General features: G+C 43.3%; 1 protein-coding gene across 1 annotated transcript; it reads left to right on the top strand.

Annotated features, from left to right (window-relative positions):
- Positions 1-8,528: 8,528 nt before the first annotated feature.
- Positions 8,529-8,923, top strand: LOC126283694 (ejaculatory bulb-specific protein 3-like). The gene has a single exon (XM_049982292.1). The coding sequence runs from the start codon at positions 8,577-8,579 to the stop codon at positions 8,913-8,915; it is 339 nt and encodes a 112-aa protein (XP_049838249.1). The 5' UTR covers positions 8,529-8,576; the 3' UTR covers positions 8,916-8,923.
- The last annotated feature ends 11,471 nt before the right edge of the window (positions 8,924-20,394 follow it).

Below are 20,394 nucleotides of genomic sequence, written 5' to 3'. Positions count from 1 at the left end.
ATGATCGCTATCTCAGGCACATAATCTTAAATATCACATTTAATAATAGCTTTACAAACTTCTCAATTTTTGTATACATACATCTGAGCAGTACAGAAGCACGTAGAAAATCTCAGCCCGCTAAAATTAAAACTTTACTCTCTAGAATTTTTACAATGGAACTAACGGTAGATTGTTACCTCTGAACCATAGCTTTATCAAGACTTGTATCAGCTGTTAATTATGCTACAAGACTAAAACTTGGTGTAGCTTTGTTAATTGTCCTATCTGATCATTGGTCTTAAAGAATTTGTTTTATCATTAAAATTTAAAGTACTTAATCTATAATGCTTATGTACATTTTACTCACAAAAGTAGTTTTTACTAAATTACTAAAAAACTAGAAGAGGTAACTGATTGTGGTATTTCCATTATTATTATTAGGGTGAACTGAAGCATCCTACCAATTTTCAATATTGTAGCTCTATTATTTCGCGCCTCTGATTTTTCCGAAAAACGCGGATTCTGGAGTCAATTTTAGTTTTATGGTTTTGGAAACCAGCACCACTCATTAATGACTTCTTACTGCACCTTCTCACCAAATTTTGGCTTCCTAGCGTCATTATTTAGCGCCTCCTATTTTTCTTTCAAAACGTGAATTTTACGTAAACTACTAATTTTATAACATTAAGATTTGTTACCTGAAACATTATTACATAGAACTATACTTTAACAAAGTTTTACACACAAATCTTAATTTTTACTTTTATGTTAAATGTGGTGCAATACTATATGCAGGCGCGTTACGATGACGTGACGCTACTAGCAGTGAACTAGGGTAAGTCCCGTGCACTCGCTCGCCTCTGTATCTTATACATGATACAGCGCTTGCTTTGCTTCAAACAACATTTGGAGATACAAATCTTCAGAGTCCTGAAGTGGTGGACACCGAGTCTGACATAACGGACATAAGCCAAAACGGCCATGTCATTGCACAACTTCTTGTAACACCTCACCAATGCAACCGCACACTAGTAAAGGATCTCGAGCTTTGGCTTGTCTGCCTATTTACAATCTTGCTCACATGACCATGTTAGTGATGACTGTGTTGTCAACCACAATGAAATTACATATTTATAGGCCTAACACTTACATACACTTACTTTAAACGTACACATAAAGTACTCTTCTGCCAGTTTATTATTTCGTCCTACAGTGTCTCTCTAAATTTAGTATTAATGATCTAATTTCCATATTTTCTATGCCACATTAGGAGCTGGAGCTAAAGGCAGTCAGTAAAACATCTTTAGCCACATAGGTGCTGCAGTCCCACGATAGCCTAATTGCAATAGTACATGTATATCGTTACCAAAATATCATTAATTTAACACGTGGATACACTGAATTGATTGTAAAATAGGATGGAATTCTCATGCTGGTGATAATCAGTTGTATGCAAATGTGTATTCTCAGCTACTTTACTGCTGCCCTTTGAGTGATGGTAATTTCGGTGGGGTACACTGTACACTGCCAACACCACTCACATTGCCTCCATCGACGTTGTGTCAAAAGTTCTCAACATTTTGAGCCAATTTATGCATTAAATTTGTTCCTTTGTCAATCCTAAGTGGTTTGTGCTAATTTAATACTAGTTTTATTTAATGTGTATAACCATGTATTATGACACTGCTTGAGTTGGGTGGTGATGATGTCAAGTTATTGATGGGGTTACGTTGAGTACATTGGCAAGTAATAAGTACATTATTTCTTCGACTGTGGGTTGGTTGTTTTTGCACCAGTCACTACGTCCATGAAAAGTTTCCTAGTGTTATTCTGTAATTGTCCTCTACAATTCGCAGACACCACATTCGCGAGGTCGTCAGCACATATTACTACCCCGTTAATTCCATTTGCTTACGAGAGCTTCGATGGCGATATACCAGATTTTGGGCCTATCTATCTATAATTATGTGTAGACTTTTTGAGGTTTCTTTGCAACCGTTTGGTGGCCGGCTCAGCAGTCTACATATCTATGTTCATAGTAATCAAGTACACTCTTATATATAGAGCAGTTGGAACTAGCATCTCTCTGAAACTTGCTAATAGCGGAGGCCATCAAAGGTTATCAAAAGTACCAGCAATGTCAATACTGCTACAACATACTTATCTTCCACTTTTTGATTTACCTCTAATGCTCGATTCACTGAGTCGTTTATTGATTTTTGTGACCTGTAAGCAGAATGGTGAGGATTGAGGCCATGGAGCTGAATGAGTGACTCTAGTCAGTCTTGCACCTTAGCGAACTGAACTTTTAAGGGAAACGGGCCTGTACGCCCTGGGTCATTAAGGTCCTGTGTTGCAGCCTTCTTAAGGTTTCTGAGTGTGCGCCACCTGTGCTCGGGTTTTTGCAATGTTTAAGTGGTGTGCCTGCCAGCGTAAGTACTTCCTGAGCAAATTTGTTGGTCAATTAATCGTTATCATAAAAACTTTCCATTTGTGTACGGAGATCCATGTGATGATGTTCGTTGCGTGTACGATCATCGTTGGGAAGGAGCTTGTTTGCAGGTACGACCATCTCCAGTTCTGTGTAGCAATAACATCTGATCGCTTATTGACAGTACCACTGGTGCCTTTATACTCTGTGTTCGTAATTTAAAAGGCACTATCCATATACTTTCCCGTAAATTCGTTTCTTCAGAATTGTCCCAATGGTTCGTCGTCGTCTAGTTGATTATTGTGTCGTTATTTGGCGTCACGGAATATTTGCAGTCTGAGTCCTTTTTGTTGCGGTTCTTTGCTCTTGGACAGTATAATCTCCTCATACGTGAGTCCTTTCTTACTGTCATCAGCTCTGTGGAGCAAGTTAATTGCTATTGCCGTCTAATGTTCGTTTGTGGGATTGCAGTAGTTTGGACCCTAAGTACAACGTTACTTATTACGTGCGTTCTGAAGTCAATACTACAACGGGTAGTATGAACGGGAAGTTATAAGTCGTTTCTCTAAACATTCGTCACTTAGCTCTGCTAGCAGCTTTACGTTGTTTTTGAGGCTGTATATGTGTGTCTGGATAAGTGGCTGTTTGTTTGAATTTTGTAATATGACCACAGTGTACAAAATTTGCAAATGAGTAACCTGATATCCAATATGTCGTTGCTTGTCCACTCTTGCTTACCCAAAAAAGGCTACACTCATTTATTTTGTCTGCCATCGTTTGTCCTCTGGTATCTGTCCTGTCAGCTTGTCAGATGCTAGATCAGGCGTTTATATCCAACGGTATCAGTAATCTTTTGCCCTAGAGAAACGTGCTCACTTCCTTGTTAAGTCTGAAAATGGTTCAATGGCATATGAGTGATGATGTGTGAGTGCTGTGAGTATTACATATGTTTCCCATCTCTGTGTGACTTCATTGTTGCAGTGTGTCCTGTGCGGAGTTGTGTGATCTATGTCACCGTAAAACCTGTTAATTATCATATAGTTCCTTAGGAGACCAGGTATTGTACCAACACACGTGTAGGGTTCCTGTACCGAGACGACGATCGCCTGTACTTCCTTCATCAGCTTCTGAATTATCATAGTGCTTCTCAGACGTTAACTTTATGGTCTTCAGAGTGGATATCTAGCATATTCAAAGCACTTTGTTGCGGTCTCCTTGTGGTAGAGGTAGATGCGCCCAGATGCTGTCCCTAGATCCCATGTAAATTTTTTTCTACGTTAAAGGCCTCTTCCCCCCACGTATATGTCATTCTCAGAAGGCTACATGGATCGCTTTTGTTCGTTAGGGGATTCAGATTTTGGAGGATTACACGATCCAGTTGCTCAGTAGTGGGTAGCATATTTTGTGTCCATTTTGAGTCGCGGCAGCAAATGTAAGGCATTTGGGTATATATCTCCATTTTCAGGCTGGTTTAATCGCAATGTTGACAAAATGTTCTCTTAATGTCTTATGTTTCCCTTGTCACTTTCAGGATTTATGTGCACGGTTACCACTATTTCGTAATGATTATCCTCAGTTGTTTTGTCCTTAACTGTGGAGATCGTGATTTCTTTGGTGATGATTGTTGGATAATTTATACATGAGTTGTAGGTATTTATGATATGTTTGTATTTTAGTCACACCGTTTCTTCTTTTAAGAGGTCACCTTCTTCCTTGTGTAATGGTTGCCAGTATCTCGTAATGGTTGTGCCAAGTTGTTTTGTCCTTCACTGTGGAGTTACTGTTTTCTTAGCTGAAGGTTGCTGCATATTTTTTACATGTCCTGTAGGTATTTCTGATATGTTTAATTTTCGACACACTGTTTATTAATTTAAGAGCTCCTCTTCCTCCTTGTATAATGAATGAAAAATCTCTTAATGGTTGTGCATAGTTATTTTGATCTTAACTGTGGAGATTATGCTTTCGTTAGGTGATGGTTGTTACATATTTTATACATAAGCTATTGGTATTTCTAATATGTTTTAATTTTCGACACACCGTTTCTTCTTTTAAGAAGTCACCTTCCTCCTTGTGTGGTAATTACCAACACCTCCTAACGGTTTTCTATAGCTGTTTTGTCTTTATGGAGTTTGTGTTTTTGTTAGGTGATGGTCGTTGCAAATTTTATGCATGAGTTGTGGGTACCTCTGCTATGTTTTAATTTTCGACACACTGTTTCTGTCTTTATGAGGTCATCTTCTTACTTGTGTGATGGTTAGCAATATCTCGTAATGGTTATGCAAAGTTGTTTTGTTTTTAACTGTGAATTCGTATTTTTCTTAAGTGGTGGCTCTTACATTTTTTATACATGAGCTGTTGGTATTTATGAAACGTTTTTCTTTTCGACACACTGTTTCGTTCTTTAAGAGGTCATCTTCTTCCTTGTGTGATAGTTCCTAATATCTCGTAATCGTTGTGAATAGTTGTTTTGTCCTTAACGGAGGAGTTCGTGATTTTCTTAGGTGATGGTTATGGCATGTTTTATGCATGGGCCATTGGTATTTCTATATGTTTTAATTTCCGAAGCACTGTTTCCTACTTTAAGAGATCATCTTCTTCCTTCTGTGATGGTTACCAATATCTTGTAATGGTTGTGCGTAGTTGTTTTGACTTTAAGTATGGAGTTCCTGTTTTCCTTAGGTAATGGTTGTTGGATAAATTCTACATGAGCAGTTGGTATTTCAGATATGCTATTATTTTCAACACACTGTTTCTTTCTTTAAGAGGTCCTATTCTTCCTTGAGTGATGGTTATCAGTATCTCGTATTGGTGGTTCATACTTGTTTTGTTCTTCAGTTTGGAGTTGCTGTTTTCTTAGTTGAATATTGATGCATATTTTGTACATCACCTGTGGGAATTTCTAATTTGTTTCAGTTTTCGACACCCTGTTTCTTCCATTATGAGGTTATCTTCTCCCTTGTGTGATGAATAAAAATATCTCATACTGTTTATGCATAGCTTTTTGTCCTTAGCTGTGGGGTTCGTGGTTTTTTTAGGTGATGATTTTTACATATTTTATACAAGAGCTATTGGTATTTCTAATATGTTTCAATTTTCGACACACTGTTTCTTCTTTTAAGAGGTTATGTTCTTCCTTGTATGATGAATACAAATATCTCGTAATGGTTATGCACAGTTGTTTTGTCCTTAACTGCAGGGTTTGTGTTTTTCTTAGGTGATGGTTAATGCATGTGTTATACAAGGGTTGTTGGTATTTCTTATATTTTTTATTTTCAACACACCGTTTCTTCGCTTTATAGGTTGAAACCTTCCCGGCTCCTCCATACATCTTTTTTTTTACGCAAACTTCCCTTCTACAATAACCTATGAAACCTTTCCTTAGGATTTCTATCTCTTGTTTAATAATAACAAATGAAATCTTCCCTTTGAAAGTTATTCTTTCCCAATCTACGCATACAAATTTAAATGCTGCTTATTAAAAGTGATTTGCTGATTATTTCGACGAAACACAGAATGTGTCGTCGTCGTGGCCCTCGGTCGTTACCTGCAACAACCCAAAACTGTTCTTTCACTTCCTTACTGTTATTGTATCGCCGATTGACTACTACATCGAACTGCGACATAAATATACTTACTCTGGTTTACTATACTCTATTAACTGCTGGTGGGCTGTCATAATAAGTGGCTGTATCTATTACCAAAGCTGACGTTATTCTTTAATAGCAAAGCTGACTTTATTCTTTAATTAATTTGACTGAAGTTACGTGATTCATAGTTACACTTTTCTTGACAACAATAAAATTTTTGCAAAGTTTTAGGTTGATTGTTTTTGGGATGGATTACAATCAGCAATGCAACATTTCAGACAAAAATTAATTATATTCTGAATATGCTTCAAAGATTTAGGGTTGGTAACGAAATGATTTTACAAACGTTCAAATGGGACTTACGTTTTACAATAATCTTACAACTAGCATTGCGAAAACATACCTTCTGTAGTCTCGAGTTTCGCAAAGAAAATAATTCGATAATATTAGTTCCTCTTATGATAATAGTTATTTGATGTATCTGTACATCCGTTTACAATTTCTTGTAAATCATAGCTGGTGGCTCGCAGGCACACTGCTCCTCTCAACCTCTCGCTTCAGACCTACTACCAACTCGCTTCACATTTCACTTACTACTGACTTCCTGCGAACACTAAAGTGCTGTCTCTCCTACCACAATGTTTTCTGGTACACACAATCCCTGCTACCATTACAAAATTTATCAATGCGTGGTCTTTTCATAAAATGTATCCATACGCTGTCTCTCCCGCCCTTTTTAAAATTATATCAATGTGATGTCTCTCTTACTAACAATACTTTGGTGCAGACATTCCTGCTACCACAATTATTTCCAACATGACAAATATTAATTATTCCTACTAAATCCTATTAATAAAATATGAACATCTTTCATAAATTGTGGTTTGACAATAGACAATAGAAATACACACGTCTTACAAGGTCATCCTCCTTCTGTGATGGTTGCCAATATCTTGTGGTGGTTGCCCATAATTGCTTTGTCCTTAAGTGAGGAGTTCGTGTTTTGCTTAGGTGATGGTTGTTACATGTTTTATACATGAGGTGTTATTATTTCTGATATATTTTTATTTTCAACACACTGTTTCTTCCTTTAAGAGGTCTTTTCTTCGTTGTGTGTTTCAAAAGTGTTTGTCTCAGGTACTTGTAAGTTTGAGTAGTCCCTCCATAGTCAAGTTAACTGGTTTTACACGGTGAAGTCACATTCATGGCACCACTGCCTATATTTAAAGTGAACGTGCAGTAACAACTCATAAGCTGAAAGTCGCAGCACCAGCAGTGAATGGTATATAAAGCGTGTCGTGGGACGCGAAAAACAGTGTAATTGCTCTTGTAATTCGGAAACGGTCTTATTTATCTGTTGTTCTAAAGTGCTGATCATTAGTGAAACGTCTAGTTTTGTAAACTGTTCACGAGCCCCGTACATTAAAGTATAAGGTGTATGGCAAAATGGTGCTGTCCAAAATGGACGCTAAACCAACTGTGGTGCCATAGATGACAGGACTGAAGGACGGCGCTGAAAGCTGTGTGTTGGCGAATAGATGCTAAAATAAAACAACGGGCTACCAACACTTTCTACGCGACGACCGTACGCAGCAGACTCCTACACCCATGCTTACTGCTGTTCATTGGCGATGGAGGCTGAATTAGCACGCCAATACCACAACTGGACTTCAACTGAAGGGAAACGGGTGGCCTGTTTAGACGACAGTTATTACACAAGCATTAAAGTCTGTTGTTAGGAGTGGATTCCTAATTAGTTAAGGTGCATAGAAACTGTAGAGATACATGGATCCTCATAGGAGAGTGACAGGCAGACGATAATTAGACAGAAGAGAAAATGTCAAGGTCATTGATTCGCAAAGATCAAACCTTGTTTATCTCTAAGTAACAAAGGGTATCAAATAGACTACACGCACTTAAACACAGAAGAAAGTGAAAGACTGTTGATTTTGACGGTGAATTGCTGACTTACGTTGTTTCTATTTAAGAGATAAGACATAGCGACTTCAACATAGTTCATTTCTCATACAAATTTCGTGTATCCATCTACGTTGCAATAAGCACAGTAGTGAAGTAAGAGGAAACAGTTTTGCGGCCTTAAGTTCCCAGTGAACTCGCTACATTGCACTTAATCATAACAGGGTAACTACTGTAAAATGAAAGTGACTGAAGGAAAAAATTATTTTGTAAACACTAACTTTCGTCTCTAATGCATCGTGGGCACCACGAAATGATGCAATCAGAACTGGAATTTAGGTTCTTCTGGACACGGCTGTAAGGCCAATTATCTCCGTGAGACAGGAGAGTGCGGTGGAGATGGAATATTACGATATCTGTTCATCAGTGGGGATGCTACGCTACTGCACCTCAACATCTCCCCCTCTGACGAGACGTACGAAGATAACAGCAATGGCCCTGCTAACTCGGCCAGCAGGTAATTCATGTCTGGAGACTGGGGTGTCTACACCCACCTCTGGCTACATTTATAAGAGACCAGATCTCTTTAGGCTAGCACTCGACTCCTGAAGTCCAGTTAGGTCCTTCCTACCCAGGTCCCCTGACAGCTACCGGTAAACATGTGGAAGGCCTTAACTCCACTACTCATTCTCGTGGTCGCCACTGTGGCGCCACTGACTTCCGCCCACGAAGGGAAGTACTCCACTAAGTACGACAATGTAGACCTGGACGAGATCCTCAATAATGATCGGCTCTTCAACAATTACATTGACTGCCTGCTGGACGATGGTGACGAACGATGCACCCCAGAGGGTAAGGAACTAAAGGGAGTCATTCCAGACGCCTTGCAGACTGAGTGTGCGAAATGCAATGATAAGCAGAAAGCGAGAGTGGATAAGGTTGTCAAGTTCATAAAAGACAACAAGAAGGACTCGTTTGAGAAGCTGAAGGCCAAGTAAGACCCCGACGGCACCTATTTCGAGCGCTACGAGCACCATCTGAAAGAACTTTCATAAGCGAGCTGCACCACAGAGAACACCAGACACCTAATTGGACGCCTTGTATTCATTCTGCCAACTCTCTTCAGAAGAAGTCACAAATCATTGACAACTAAGCAATAACGACCATTGATCATATGATGTCACTTAATGTCCTTACAAATGTGGTAACAATTTCCTTATGATACTTGCAGCTGCTGTTGTCAATTTACTACATTACGTACGCTGCTAAGAGTTCCATCAGCTTCTCTAAGTCAAGTTATCTGAATACCGACTGGTCCGATTTTTAAAAATGTAATTGTTCTAATCTGTAGCTGTATTATTCAAAATGAAAGTTTCTGCTGTTTTCAGTTCATTGAATGGAAATTCTAAGGAGTGCTTTTTTATCTTAGAATAAGAAACCATCTATGGCTACAGGATGTATTTGTCATACATCAGCTAACTTTTATTGTATATTAGATATTCATTTCACATACTCTGTTGTATATTGTGGTAAAATGTATTATTGACTGTAATGCACTCTTCGAAATAAAGTATATGTGTGTAATTATTAGCTGTTTGTCTAAATAACATGCCACATAGTAATGCTGAAGGTATATTAGAGTTGTTCAACATGTATACTGAGGGAGCTGCAATTTGACAACGTCTTTGTCAACAGATATGGTTAGTGCCCAGTCAGCCTTAGTACTTTGGGTCGATACAGAAGTGTGGATCACATATGAAGCGTATTTGCTAGCATATTCATTTGCAATATAATTAAATGAGTTATAAATGGCTAATGTTAATTAAATATAAGTATCAACAAACAACACTATATGATAAAAATGTGGGCAACAACCGATGGGATTATCTTAGACAACATGTTAATTCAAATAAAATTAGATAATTTTGTATTTGAATACTGGCCCCAGATTGATTGTTAACTTGACGCCATAGGAACTGAAGATTTCATAGAATGTTTAAGCTGACCAAAAAATGACTAAAATCTGCCACGGAATTTCAAAGTTCAACAGCTGCACTTAAGTCTTCAAAAGAGCAACAAAATTTAGTGACAATGGGGACTATTCAGTTATTGCGAAGCACGCTGTGACTAAGTTCTCCAATATTCAGTGTTCCAAAACATTCAATGAACCGAACTGGTGGACATCGAAATATATCTGACATTGCACACGTAAGTTCAAAGGGCTGTGAGGTCGCAAAATACGTTGAAAACGCCTTACTTAGACAACTGTACAGTGGTAAAGGACCTCGAGGTGTGCCTTATTTGCCTGTTTAAAATATTGGTCACATAATCGATACGTTAATCAACCATCGTGAGATTAGAGACATTATAGCCGTAGGGTTTACACAACTTTAAACGTATGCATCAAATACACTTGCATGAAGGGTTTGATAGAACACTGATAGACCTAAGTCGAAACAAGGCCCAGGGAGTAGACAACATTCCATTAGAACTACTGACAGCCCTTACAAATCTACCATTTGGTCAGCAAGATGTATGAGACAGGTTAAATACCCTTATATTTCAAGGGGAATATAATAATTCCAATCCCAAGAAAACACGTGTTGACAGAAGTGAAAACTATCGAACTATCAGTTTAATAAGTCGCGGTTGTAAAATATTAACCCGAATTCTTTACAGACGAATTGGAAAACATGGTAGAAGCCGATCTCGGGGAAGATCAATTGGAATTCCTTAGAAATGTTGGAACACGCGAGGCAGTACTGACCCTACGATTTATCTTAGAAGATAGAGTAAGGAAAGGAAAACCTAAGTTTCTAGCATTTGTAGAAGTAGGGAAAGATTTTGACAATGTTGACTGCAATACTCTCTTTCAAATTCTGTAGGTGGCAGGGGTAAAAAACAGGGAACGAAAGGCTATTTACAATTTTTGCAGAAGCTAGATGACAGTTATAAAAGTCTAGGGGCACGAAAGGGAAGCAGTCGCTGGGAAGGGAGTGAGACAGGGTTGTAGCCTATCTCCGATGTTATTCAATCCGTATACTGAGCAAGCAGTAAAGGAAACAAAAGAAAAATTGGGAGTAGGAATTAAAATGCATGGAGAAGAAATAAAAACTTTGAAGTTCGTCGATGACATTGTAATTCTATCAGAGACGGCAAAGGACTTGGAAGAGCAGTTGAACGGAATGGACAGTTTCTTGAAAGGAGGATATAAGAGGAACATCAACAACAGCAAAGCGAGGATAATGGAATGTAGTCTAATTAAGTCGGGTCATGATGAGGGAATTAGATTAGGAAATGAGACACTTAAAGTAGTAAATCAGTTTTGCTATTTGGTTAGCAAAATGACTGATGATGGTCGAAGTAGAGAGGATATAAAATGTAGACTGGCAATGGCAAGGAAAGCGTTTCTGCAGAAGAGAAATTTGTTAGCATCGAGTACAGATTTACATGTCATTAAGTCGTTTCTGAAAGTATTTGTATGGAGTGTAGCCATGTATGGAAGTGAAACATGGACGATAAATAGTTTAAACAAGAAGGGGATAGGGGCTTTCGAAATGTGGTGCTACAGAGTAATGCTGAAGATTATATGGGTAGATCATGTCACTAATGAGGAGGTATTGAATAGAATTGGAGAGAGGAGAAATCTGTGACACAACTTGACTAGAAGAAGGGATCGGTTGATAGGATATGTTCTGAGGCACAAAGGGATCATCAATTTAATACTGGACGCCAGCGTGGAGGGTTAATATCGTAGAGGGAGACCAAGAGATGAATACACGAAGCAGACTCAGAAGGATGTAGGTAGCAGTAGTTACAACTGCATCAAACCAGTCTCTCGACTGAAGACAACAACAACAACAACTACTCTTGATTAAATTTATGATTTCGTCTTACAGTAGTTCTCTGTACAATCTACATTTTCTATTTTCTTCGCCATATCAGGAGCTGGAAATGTCAGTCAACGCACCATCTTCAGACACATTGGTGTTGCACTGCTAGCTAGTCCAAAGACAGTATTAGATGTACATAGTCACCAAAATATCAGGGAATAGACATGTGGATCGATGGGATATTAGGATTGGATTCTCATGCTAGTGATAATCATCTGTGTACAGTTTTAGAATATTAAGTTAGGCACCCCTTTTTGTATTATTCACTAAATCATTTATAAGAGTTTGCGTATATATCTAAAACTAATACAGAGTTCATCATTCCACAGATGACAACAAGCGTTTCATGTCAGAGTGTCATATTCCTACTCCGAACTGCAGCATACTAGTTATGGATTTTATAATCCATTTTAATTTCAAAAGATAATATTTTTCTTAATAACAGTATTATAGTATGATAATAATATTTATGATTTCTGTTGTGGTTGGCAGGAGAGCCAACCCTGTATTGCTAAAGGAGGCCGAAATGCACGCGTCTCAGCTCACGCAGGCTGGCGTGAGGTCTGGAACATGACGAGGGAATTAGAATTGTGAAAAACGGACGTAGCTGGTGGCATACTTTAATCCATTAATGACAAACGTCGCTCTTGACATTACATGATTTACAATATCAATAGAAACTGATCATGGCGCCTTGCTAGGTTGTAGCAAATAACGTAGCTGAAGGCTATGCTAACTATCGTCTCGGCAAATGAGAGCGAAGAAGCCAGAGAACCATCGCTAGCAAAGTCGGCTGTACAACTGAGGCGAGTGCAAGGAAGTCTCTCTAGACCTGCCGTGTGGCGGCTCTCGGTCTGCAATCACTGATAGTGGCGACACAAGGGTCCGACGTATATGCTACCGGACCTCGGCCGATTTAAAGGCTACCACCTAGCACGTGTGGTGTCTGGCTGTGACACCACATTACTCCCCCGCAAATCGGGGTACGGTTGTGGCATAAGGCTACCGCCTGCCGCGTGGAGGACCGCATGTTGGCGTATACGACGAGGTGGGGTGCCAAACAACAGGCGAGGCCATTCGGACCGCGGGGAGCTAGGAAACGCCGAAAAACCTGCTCCAGGGTGCACGCCAACATGCGGTGTATGCGCCCGTAGAGAGACAGGAGGGGCCGAAGGGTCGACCTCCATCGGGCCGGAGCACCCGACGGGCGAAGACGACATATGGTCCGAAGCGGGAAGAGTTCCATGTCGGATGACAACTGGTCACGGGAAGCGATCGGCGGCGCGTGACCCCGGGAGGCGCTCGGCGTTTGCAGCGGCGCGTCCACTGAGGGCGTCGCCGGCGGGAGAACAGGCGGCGGCGGCGGCAGCGGCGCGTCGCCATGGGGCAAACTGGAAGGCAGCGTCGGTAACACCTGGGGCTCAGGCGAGCCAGTAGATGGGTCCCCGAGGCGATAACCGGACGGCACCGTCGCTGAAAGCAGACGGCGAGCGGCAGATCCCATGCGACGACAGAGGCGCAGCTGATTGTGATGCCGACGCACTTCACCAGAGGCCCCCAAAACCAGATACATAGCGCGGCCGAGGCAGCGAAGAATGCGCCCTTCGAGCCAACGCCCTGAACCTCGATAGTGGCGACAGTAGACAACATCGCCTGGAGCAAAAGCAGGTGTCTGCCGCTGCACAGGAACCTGATTTGGCGGATGTAGCAAAGACATCAAGATTCGATCATGACGACCGTGGAGCACCTCAGCCGGAGAGTGACCATCTCGGGGCTGAGAGCGATACGAGGAGAAAAAGAGCAATAATGCGTCCTCCGGAGAATGCGACTCTTTCAACTTCAACATCTGTGACTTGAAAGTCCTGACCAATCGTTCAGAGGCACCGTTTGACTGTGGCGAAAACGGCGCGGACGTCAGATGTTGAATACCATTGGCCATGCAGAATGACTGAAATTCTGTGACATGAATTGTGGGCCATTGTCGGAAACAATAGTCTGTGGCACGCCTTCAATGCAAAATACAGCTGATAACGCTTGGATGGTGGCAGATGACGTCGTGGAAGACATCCGGACAAGAAAAGGAAAATTACTGAGTGAATCTACCACAACCAACCATCGAGAATTCTAGAATGGACCAGCAAAACGATGTGTAAGCGTTCCCAAGAGGAAGTGGGTTTTGGCCAAGCAAAGAATTTCCGCGGTGGTGCTGATTGTTGTTCGGCACACACCAGGCAAGAAAAGCACATATTCGTAATCGCGGCATCGATTCCGAACCAAGTACAGTGCTGACGTGCAAGTTGTTTCGTTCTCACTATACCCCAATGTCCTTGGTGGAGGAGCTGTGAGACAGAGGACTGTAACGAACTGGTCTTTTTTTCCTCGTATCGCTCTCAGCCCCGAGATGGTCGCTCTCTGGCTGAGTTGCTCCACGGTCGTCGTCGTCGAACCTTGATGTCTTTGCTACATCCACCGCATCAGGTTCCTGTGCAGCGGCAGACACCTGCTTTTGCTCCAGACGACGTTGTCTACTATCGCCACTATCGAGGTTCACGGCGTTGGTTCGAAGGGCGCATTCTTCGCTGCCTCGGACGCGCTATGTATCTGGTTTTGGGGGGCTCTGGTGGGGTGCGTCGGCATCTCAATCAGCTGCGCCTTTGTCGTCGCACGGGATCTGCCGCTCGCCGTCTGCTTTCAGCGACGATGCCGTCCGGTCAGCGCCCTGGGGACCCATCTACTGGCTCGCCTGAGCCCCAGGTGTTACCGACGCTGCCTTCCATTTTGCCCCATTGTGACGCGTCGCCGCCGCCGCCGCATGTTGTTTCGCCGGCGACGTCCGCAGTGGACGCGTCGCTGCAACCGCCGGGCGCCTCCCTGGGTCACGCGCCGCCGATCGCTTCCCGTGACCAGATGTCCTCCGACATGGACCTCTTGCCCGCTCCGGACCATGTGTCGTCTTCGTCCGTCGGGTGCCCCGGCCCGATGGAGATCGACCCTTCGGCCCCTCCTGATAAAACGATACAAATCACTCTCACATCTTTGCAGCAGTTGTGCGACATCCTTATGAGCTGCAAGTGGCTCAACAGTTACGGTCGCGAGAAAATGTGTATAGACGCAATTTCTACACAATATTAATGGCAAGATTTGATCAGGACCCACTGCAATATGCCGTGTATGTGTGAGTTTGATTACCTAGTTGACACTTTTCACTGAAGCATCCTGCATCCCGTCAGTCAGTCCTGTAATCAAAGTACACAATAAACTCAGTAAAGTTATCTGATGAACCAAAAAGCAACCAATCTCACAAGCAATACGTCATAAAATCTATTCTAATAGCAATGAAAGGTGTGTAATGTAAATGCTGAGAAATTAGGCACTAATTTATTCATGGGTAAACTTGATGTTCATATAATCCACAAACCAAATCAATAATGAGCAATGTTCAAGTACAAAATGATTGTGTTCATTGGCTCACCTCTTGGGGAATCCTTAGGCCCTTGCAACATAATCCTAACTCACTCTTAACCTGTTAATTTTATATGAAATGTATTCATAATTTCAAATATGAACAAGCATCTGCTCTATAATGGAATGCCCATAATTAAAATTTGTGCCGGACCAGGATTTCCCGCAAATTGCGAGCCGTCAGGCAGAAGTTTTCATTCTCATTTCATTATACAGATGATTGTTGTCCACACTCGCAACTGAGAATACATTTCATGTATTTCAAAACGACTATAGTTGCCGCACGCAATGTTGTTTCGAATATGCATGCATAGCCATCGGCTGCATTCGCAAAGAACACATTGGCTGAAATAAAGGGACTATCCTCGTAAGTCTATTGGTGTAAATTCGCAGCACCTCTATAGTGAGGCTACGGGAGAACTCAAGAAGGGCCCATCGGTAGAGGAGGCAGTGACGTCAAGCTACGGCAGTGCAATCCCTTATATACACTCCTGGAAATTGAAATAGGAACACTGTGAATTCATTGCCCCAGGAAGGGGAAACTTTATTGACACATTCCTGGGGTCAGATACATCATATGATCACACTGACAGAACCACAGGCACATAGACACAGGCAACAGAGCATGCACAATGTCGGCACTAGCGCAGTGTATATCCACCTTTCGCATCAATGCAGGCTGCTATTCTCCCATGAAGACGATCGTAGAGATGCTGGATGTAGTCCTGTGGAACGGCTTGCCATGCCATTTCCACCTGGCGTCTCAGTTGGACCAGCGTTCGTGCTGGACTTGCAGACCGCGTGAGACGACGCTTCATCCAGTCCCAAACATGCTCAATGGGGGACAGATCCGGAGATCTTGCTGGCCAGGGTAGTTGACTTACACCTTCTAGAGCACGTTGGGTGGCACGGGATACATGCGGACGTGCATTGTCCTGTTGGAACAGCATGTTCCCTTGCCGGTCTAGGAATGGTAGAACGATGGGTTCGATGACGGTTTGGATGTACCGTGCACTATTCAGTGTCCCCTCGACGATCACCAGAGGTGTACGGCCAGTGTAGGAGATCGCTCCCCACACCATGATGCCGGGTGTTGGCCCTGTGTGCCTCGGTCGTATGCAGTCCTGATTGTGGCGCTCACCTGCACGGCGCCAAACACGCATACGACCATCATTGTCACCAAGGCAGAAACGACTCTCATCGCTGAAGACGACACGTCTCCATTCGTCCCTCCATTCACGCCTGTCGCGACACCACTGGAGGCGGGCTGCACGATGTTGCGGCGTGAGCGGAAGACGGCCTAACGGTGTGCGGGACCGTAGCCCAGCTTCATGGAGACGGTTGCGAATGGTCCTCGCCGATACCCCAGGAGCAACAGTGTCCCTAATTTGCTGGGAAGTGGCGGTGCGGTCCCCTACGGCACTGCGTAGGATCCTACGGTCTTGGCGTGCATCCGTGCGTCGCTGCGGTCCGGTCCCAGGTCGACGGGCACGTGCACCTTCCGCCGACCACTGGCGACAACATCGATGTACTGTGGAGACCTCACGCCCCACGTGTTGAGCAATTCGGCGGTACGTCCACCCGGCCTCCCGCATGCCCACTATACGGCCTCGCTCAAAGTCCGTCAACTGCACATACGGTTCAGGTCCACGCTGTCGCGGCATGCTACCAGTGTTAAAGACTGCGATGGAGCTCCGTATGCCACGGCAAACTGGCTGACACTGACGACGGCGGTGCACAAATGCTGCTCAGCTAGCGCCATTCGACGGCCAACACCGCGGTTCCTGGTGTGTCCGCTGTGCCGTGCGTGTGATCATTGCTTGTACAGCCCTCTCACAGTGTCCGGAGCAAGTATGGTGGGTCTGACACACCGGTGTCAATGTGTTCTTTTTTCCGTTTCGAAGTGGAAGCGAGGTGTAGCAAAGCTAATGCAGTGAGCGCTCAGCTACGATCTACTCCCTTCTGCAAGAAGGAAGTCAGTACCAAGACTAAGTCGACCAACTTTGTTGAATGGGAGCGAAAGCTGAGTGGATTCAGGTTACCTTATCAACAAGGTTGAGGTTACGGATATGAAAGTAGCTAGGATGATTGCAGGTACTAGTAGATGGGAACAATGGCAGGAGGGTGACCACAATGAGGAAATCAAAGAAAAACTGGGAATGAACTCTATAGATGTAGCAGTCAGGGTAAACAGCCTTAGATGGTGGGGTATTGTTACACGCATGGGAGAAGCAAGGTTACCCAAGAGACTCATGGGTTCAGCAGTAGAGGGTGGAGGAGTCGGGGCAGACCAAGGAGAAGGTACCTGGATTCGGTTAACAATGATTTTGATGCAATAGGCTTAACAGCAGAAGAGGCACCAATGTTAGCACTGAATAGGGGATCATGGAAGTATTTTATAAGGGGAGCTATGCTCCAGACTGAACGCTGAAAGGCATAATCAGTCTTAAATGATTATATATATATATATATATATATATATATATATATATATATATATATATATATATATATATCTGTGTGTGTGTGTGTGTGTGTGTGTGTGTATGCATGTACTCTACTGGCTATTAAATATGCTACACAACCAAGACGACGTGCTACAGACGCGAAATTTAACCGATAGGTAGAAGATGCTGTGATATGCAAATGATTAGCTTTTCCGAGCATTCACACAAGACTGGCGCCGGTGGCGACACCTACAACGTGGTGACATGAGGAAAGTTTCCAAGCGACTTCTTATACACAAACAGCAGGTGACCGGCGTTACTTAGTGAAACGTTGTTGTTATGCCTCGTGTAACGAGGAGAAATACGTACGATCACGTTTCAGACTTTGATAAAGGTCGGATTGTAGACTATCCCGATTATAGTTTATCGTATCGCGACACTGCTGCTCGCGTTGGTCGAGATCCAATGACTGTTAGCAGAATATGGAATCGGTGGGATCAGGAGGGTAATACAAACGCCGTGCTGGATCCCAACGGCCTCGTATCACTAGCAGTCGAGATGACAGGCATCTTATCGGCATGGCTGTAACGGATCGTGCAGTCACGTCTCGATCCCTGAGTCAGCAGTTGGGGACGTTTGCAAGACAACAACCACCTGCACGAAGAGTTCGACGACGTTTGCAACAGCATGGACTATCAGCTCGGAGACCATGGCTGCAGTTAGACTTGTCGCTGCATCACAGACAGGAGCGCCTGCGATGGTGCACTCAATGACGCACCTGAGTACACGAATGGTGAAACGTCGTTTTTTCGGATGAATCCAGGTTCTGTTTACAGCATCATGATGGTTGCATCCGTGTTTGGCGACATCGCGCTGAACTCACATTGGAAGCGTATTTTCGTCATCACCCTATTGGCGTATCACCCGGCGTGATGGTATGGGGTGCCATTAGTTACACGTGTCGGTGGCCTCTTGTTCGCATTGACAGCACTTTGAACAGTGGACGTTACATTTCAGATGTGTTACGACCCGTTGCATTACCCTTCGTTCGATCCCTGCGAGACCCCACATTCCAGCAGGATAATGCACGACCTTATGTTGCAGGTCCTTTACGGGCCTTTCTGGATACAGAAAATGTTCGACAGCTGCCCTGGCCAGCACATTATCCAGATCTCTCATTAACTGAAAACGTCAGGTCAACGGTTGCCGAGCAACTGGCTAGTCACTACTCTTGATGAACAGTGGTATCATGTTGAAGCTGTATGGGCACCTGTACCTGTACACGCCATCCAAGCTTTGTTTGACTCAAGCCCAGATGTATCAAGGCCGTTATTATGGCCAGAGGTGGTTGTTCTGGTTACTGATTTCTCAGGATCTATGCACCCAAATTGCGCGAAAATGTAACCACATGTCAGTTCTAGTGTAATATATTTGTCCAATGAATACCAGGTTTATCATCTGCATTTCTTCTTGGTGTAGCAGTTTTAATCGCCAGTAGTGTATGTGTGTGTTGGTGCTGGGTGGCAGGTGTGGTGTCACCGCCAGACATCACACTTGCTAGGTGGTAGCCTTTAAATCGGCCGCGGTCCGGTAGTATACGTCGGACCCGCGTGTCGCCACTATCAGTGATTGCATACCGAGCGCTGCCACACGGCAGGTCTAGGGAGACTTCCTAGCACTCGCCCCAGTTGTACAGCCGACTTTGCTAGCGAGGGTTCACTGACTTCTACACTCTCATTTGCCGAGACGATAGTTAGCATAGCCTTCAGCTACGTTATTTGCTACGACCTAGCAAGGCGCCAGTATCCGTACTATTGATATTGTGAATCATGTACCATAAAGAGCGACGTTCTCCATTAATGGATTAAAGTAGTCCACCAGCTACGTCCGTTTTTCTCAATTCTAATTCCCTTGTCATGTTCCAGACCTCACGCCAGCCTGCGGGAGCTAAAACTCGTGCATTTCGGCCTCCTTTAACCATACGGTTGGCTCTCCTGCCAACCACAACAGCAGGAGTGATTTTTTTTTGGGGGGGGGGGGGGGGATGAATCAAAATGCCCTTTGGATTTGTTTGGAGATACGTGATCTTGACGACAGGGGGTTCAACGCGATTGGAGCTGTGGCCTCCATATTTTTGCAATTGGTGGAATGGTGTGCATTTCCATGAATCTGCATGATCCCGCTAATGTGCGCAGAGAAGTCAATATTCAGCCTGAGTCTTTGTGGAAAGAGGTTGGGATTGGCCGTGTGAATTTAAATCAGATGTTCAGGCTTGTGTTTAGCTCTTTCTATTGTCAGAGAAACTCCACATTTTGAAGTTCGGTTAGAGGCGAGTTGTGGAGTCGGCTCGTACACAGACATGCAGTGATTGAGCCGCGACGGCGACATCGTCTGTTGCTTCAGAGCCAGCAGCACATCAGTGGCGCCGTTCTAGCATACAGTGAGGATAATTCGCAGATCCAGACCGTAGAGAAACTCCGTGTCACCAGTGGATTATATGACATAGACTAGTTTCTGTCCCCAATCCACAGTTCCCCTGTTGAATGTATGTGGTTTGTCGACAATCGTTCAGACGTCCGGTCACACTATTTTGTCATAATATTTCAGGCAGTTGAGCTGCATGTGAATAGTGTATGGTACTGTAATAACTATGTTATTCAGAAGTACGTGCACCT

Source organism: Schistocerca gregaria, chromosome 1 (genome assembly GCF_023897955.1).
Source record: "Schistocerca gregaria isolate iqSchGreg1 chromosome 1, iqSchGreg1.2, whole genome shotgun sequence".
Lineage (NCBI taxonomy): Eukaryota > Metazoa > Arthropoda > Insecta > Orthoptera > Acrididae > Schistocerca > Schistocerca gregaria.
Note: the sequence above shows the minus strand (reverse complement) of the source record. Positions and strands in the feature narration are given on the sequence as shown.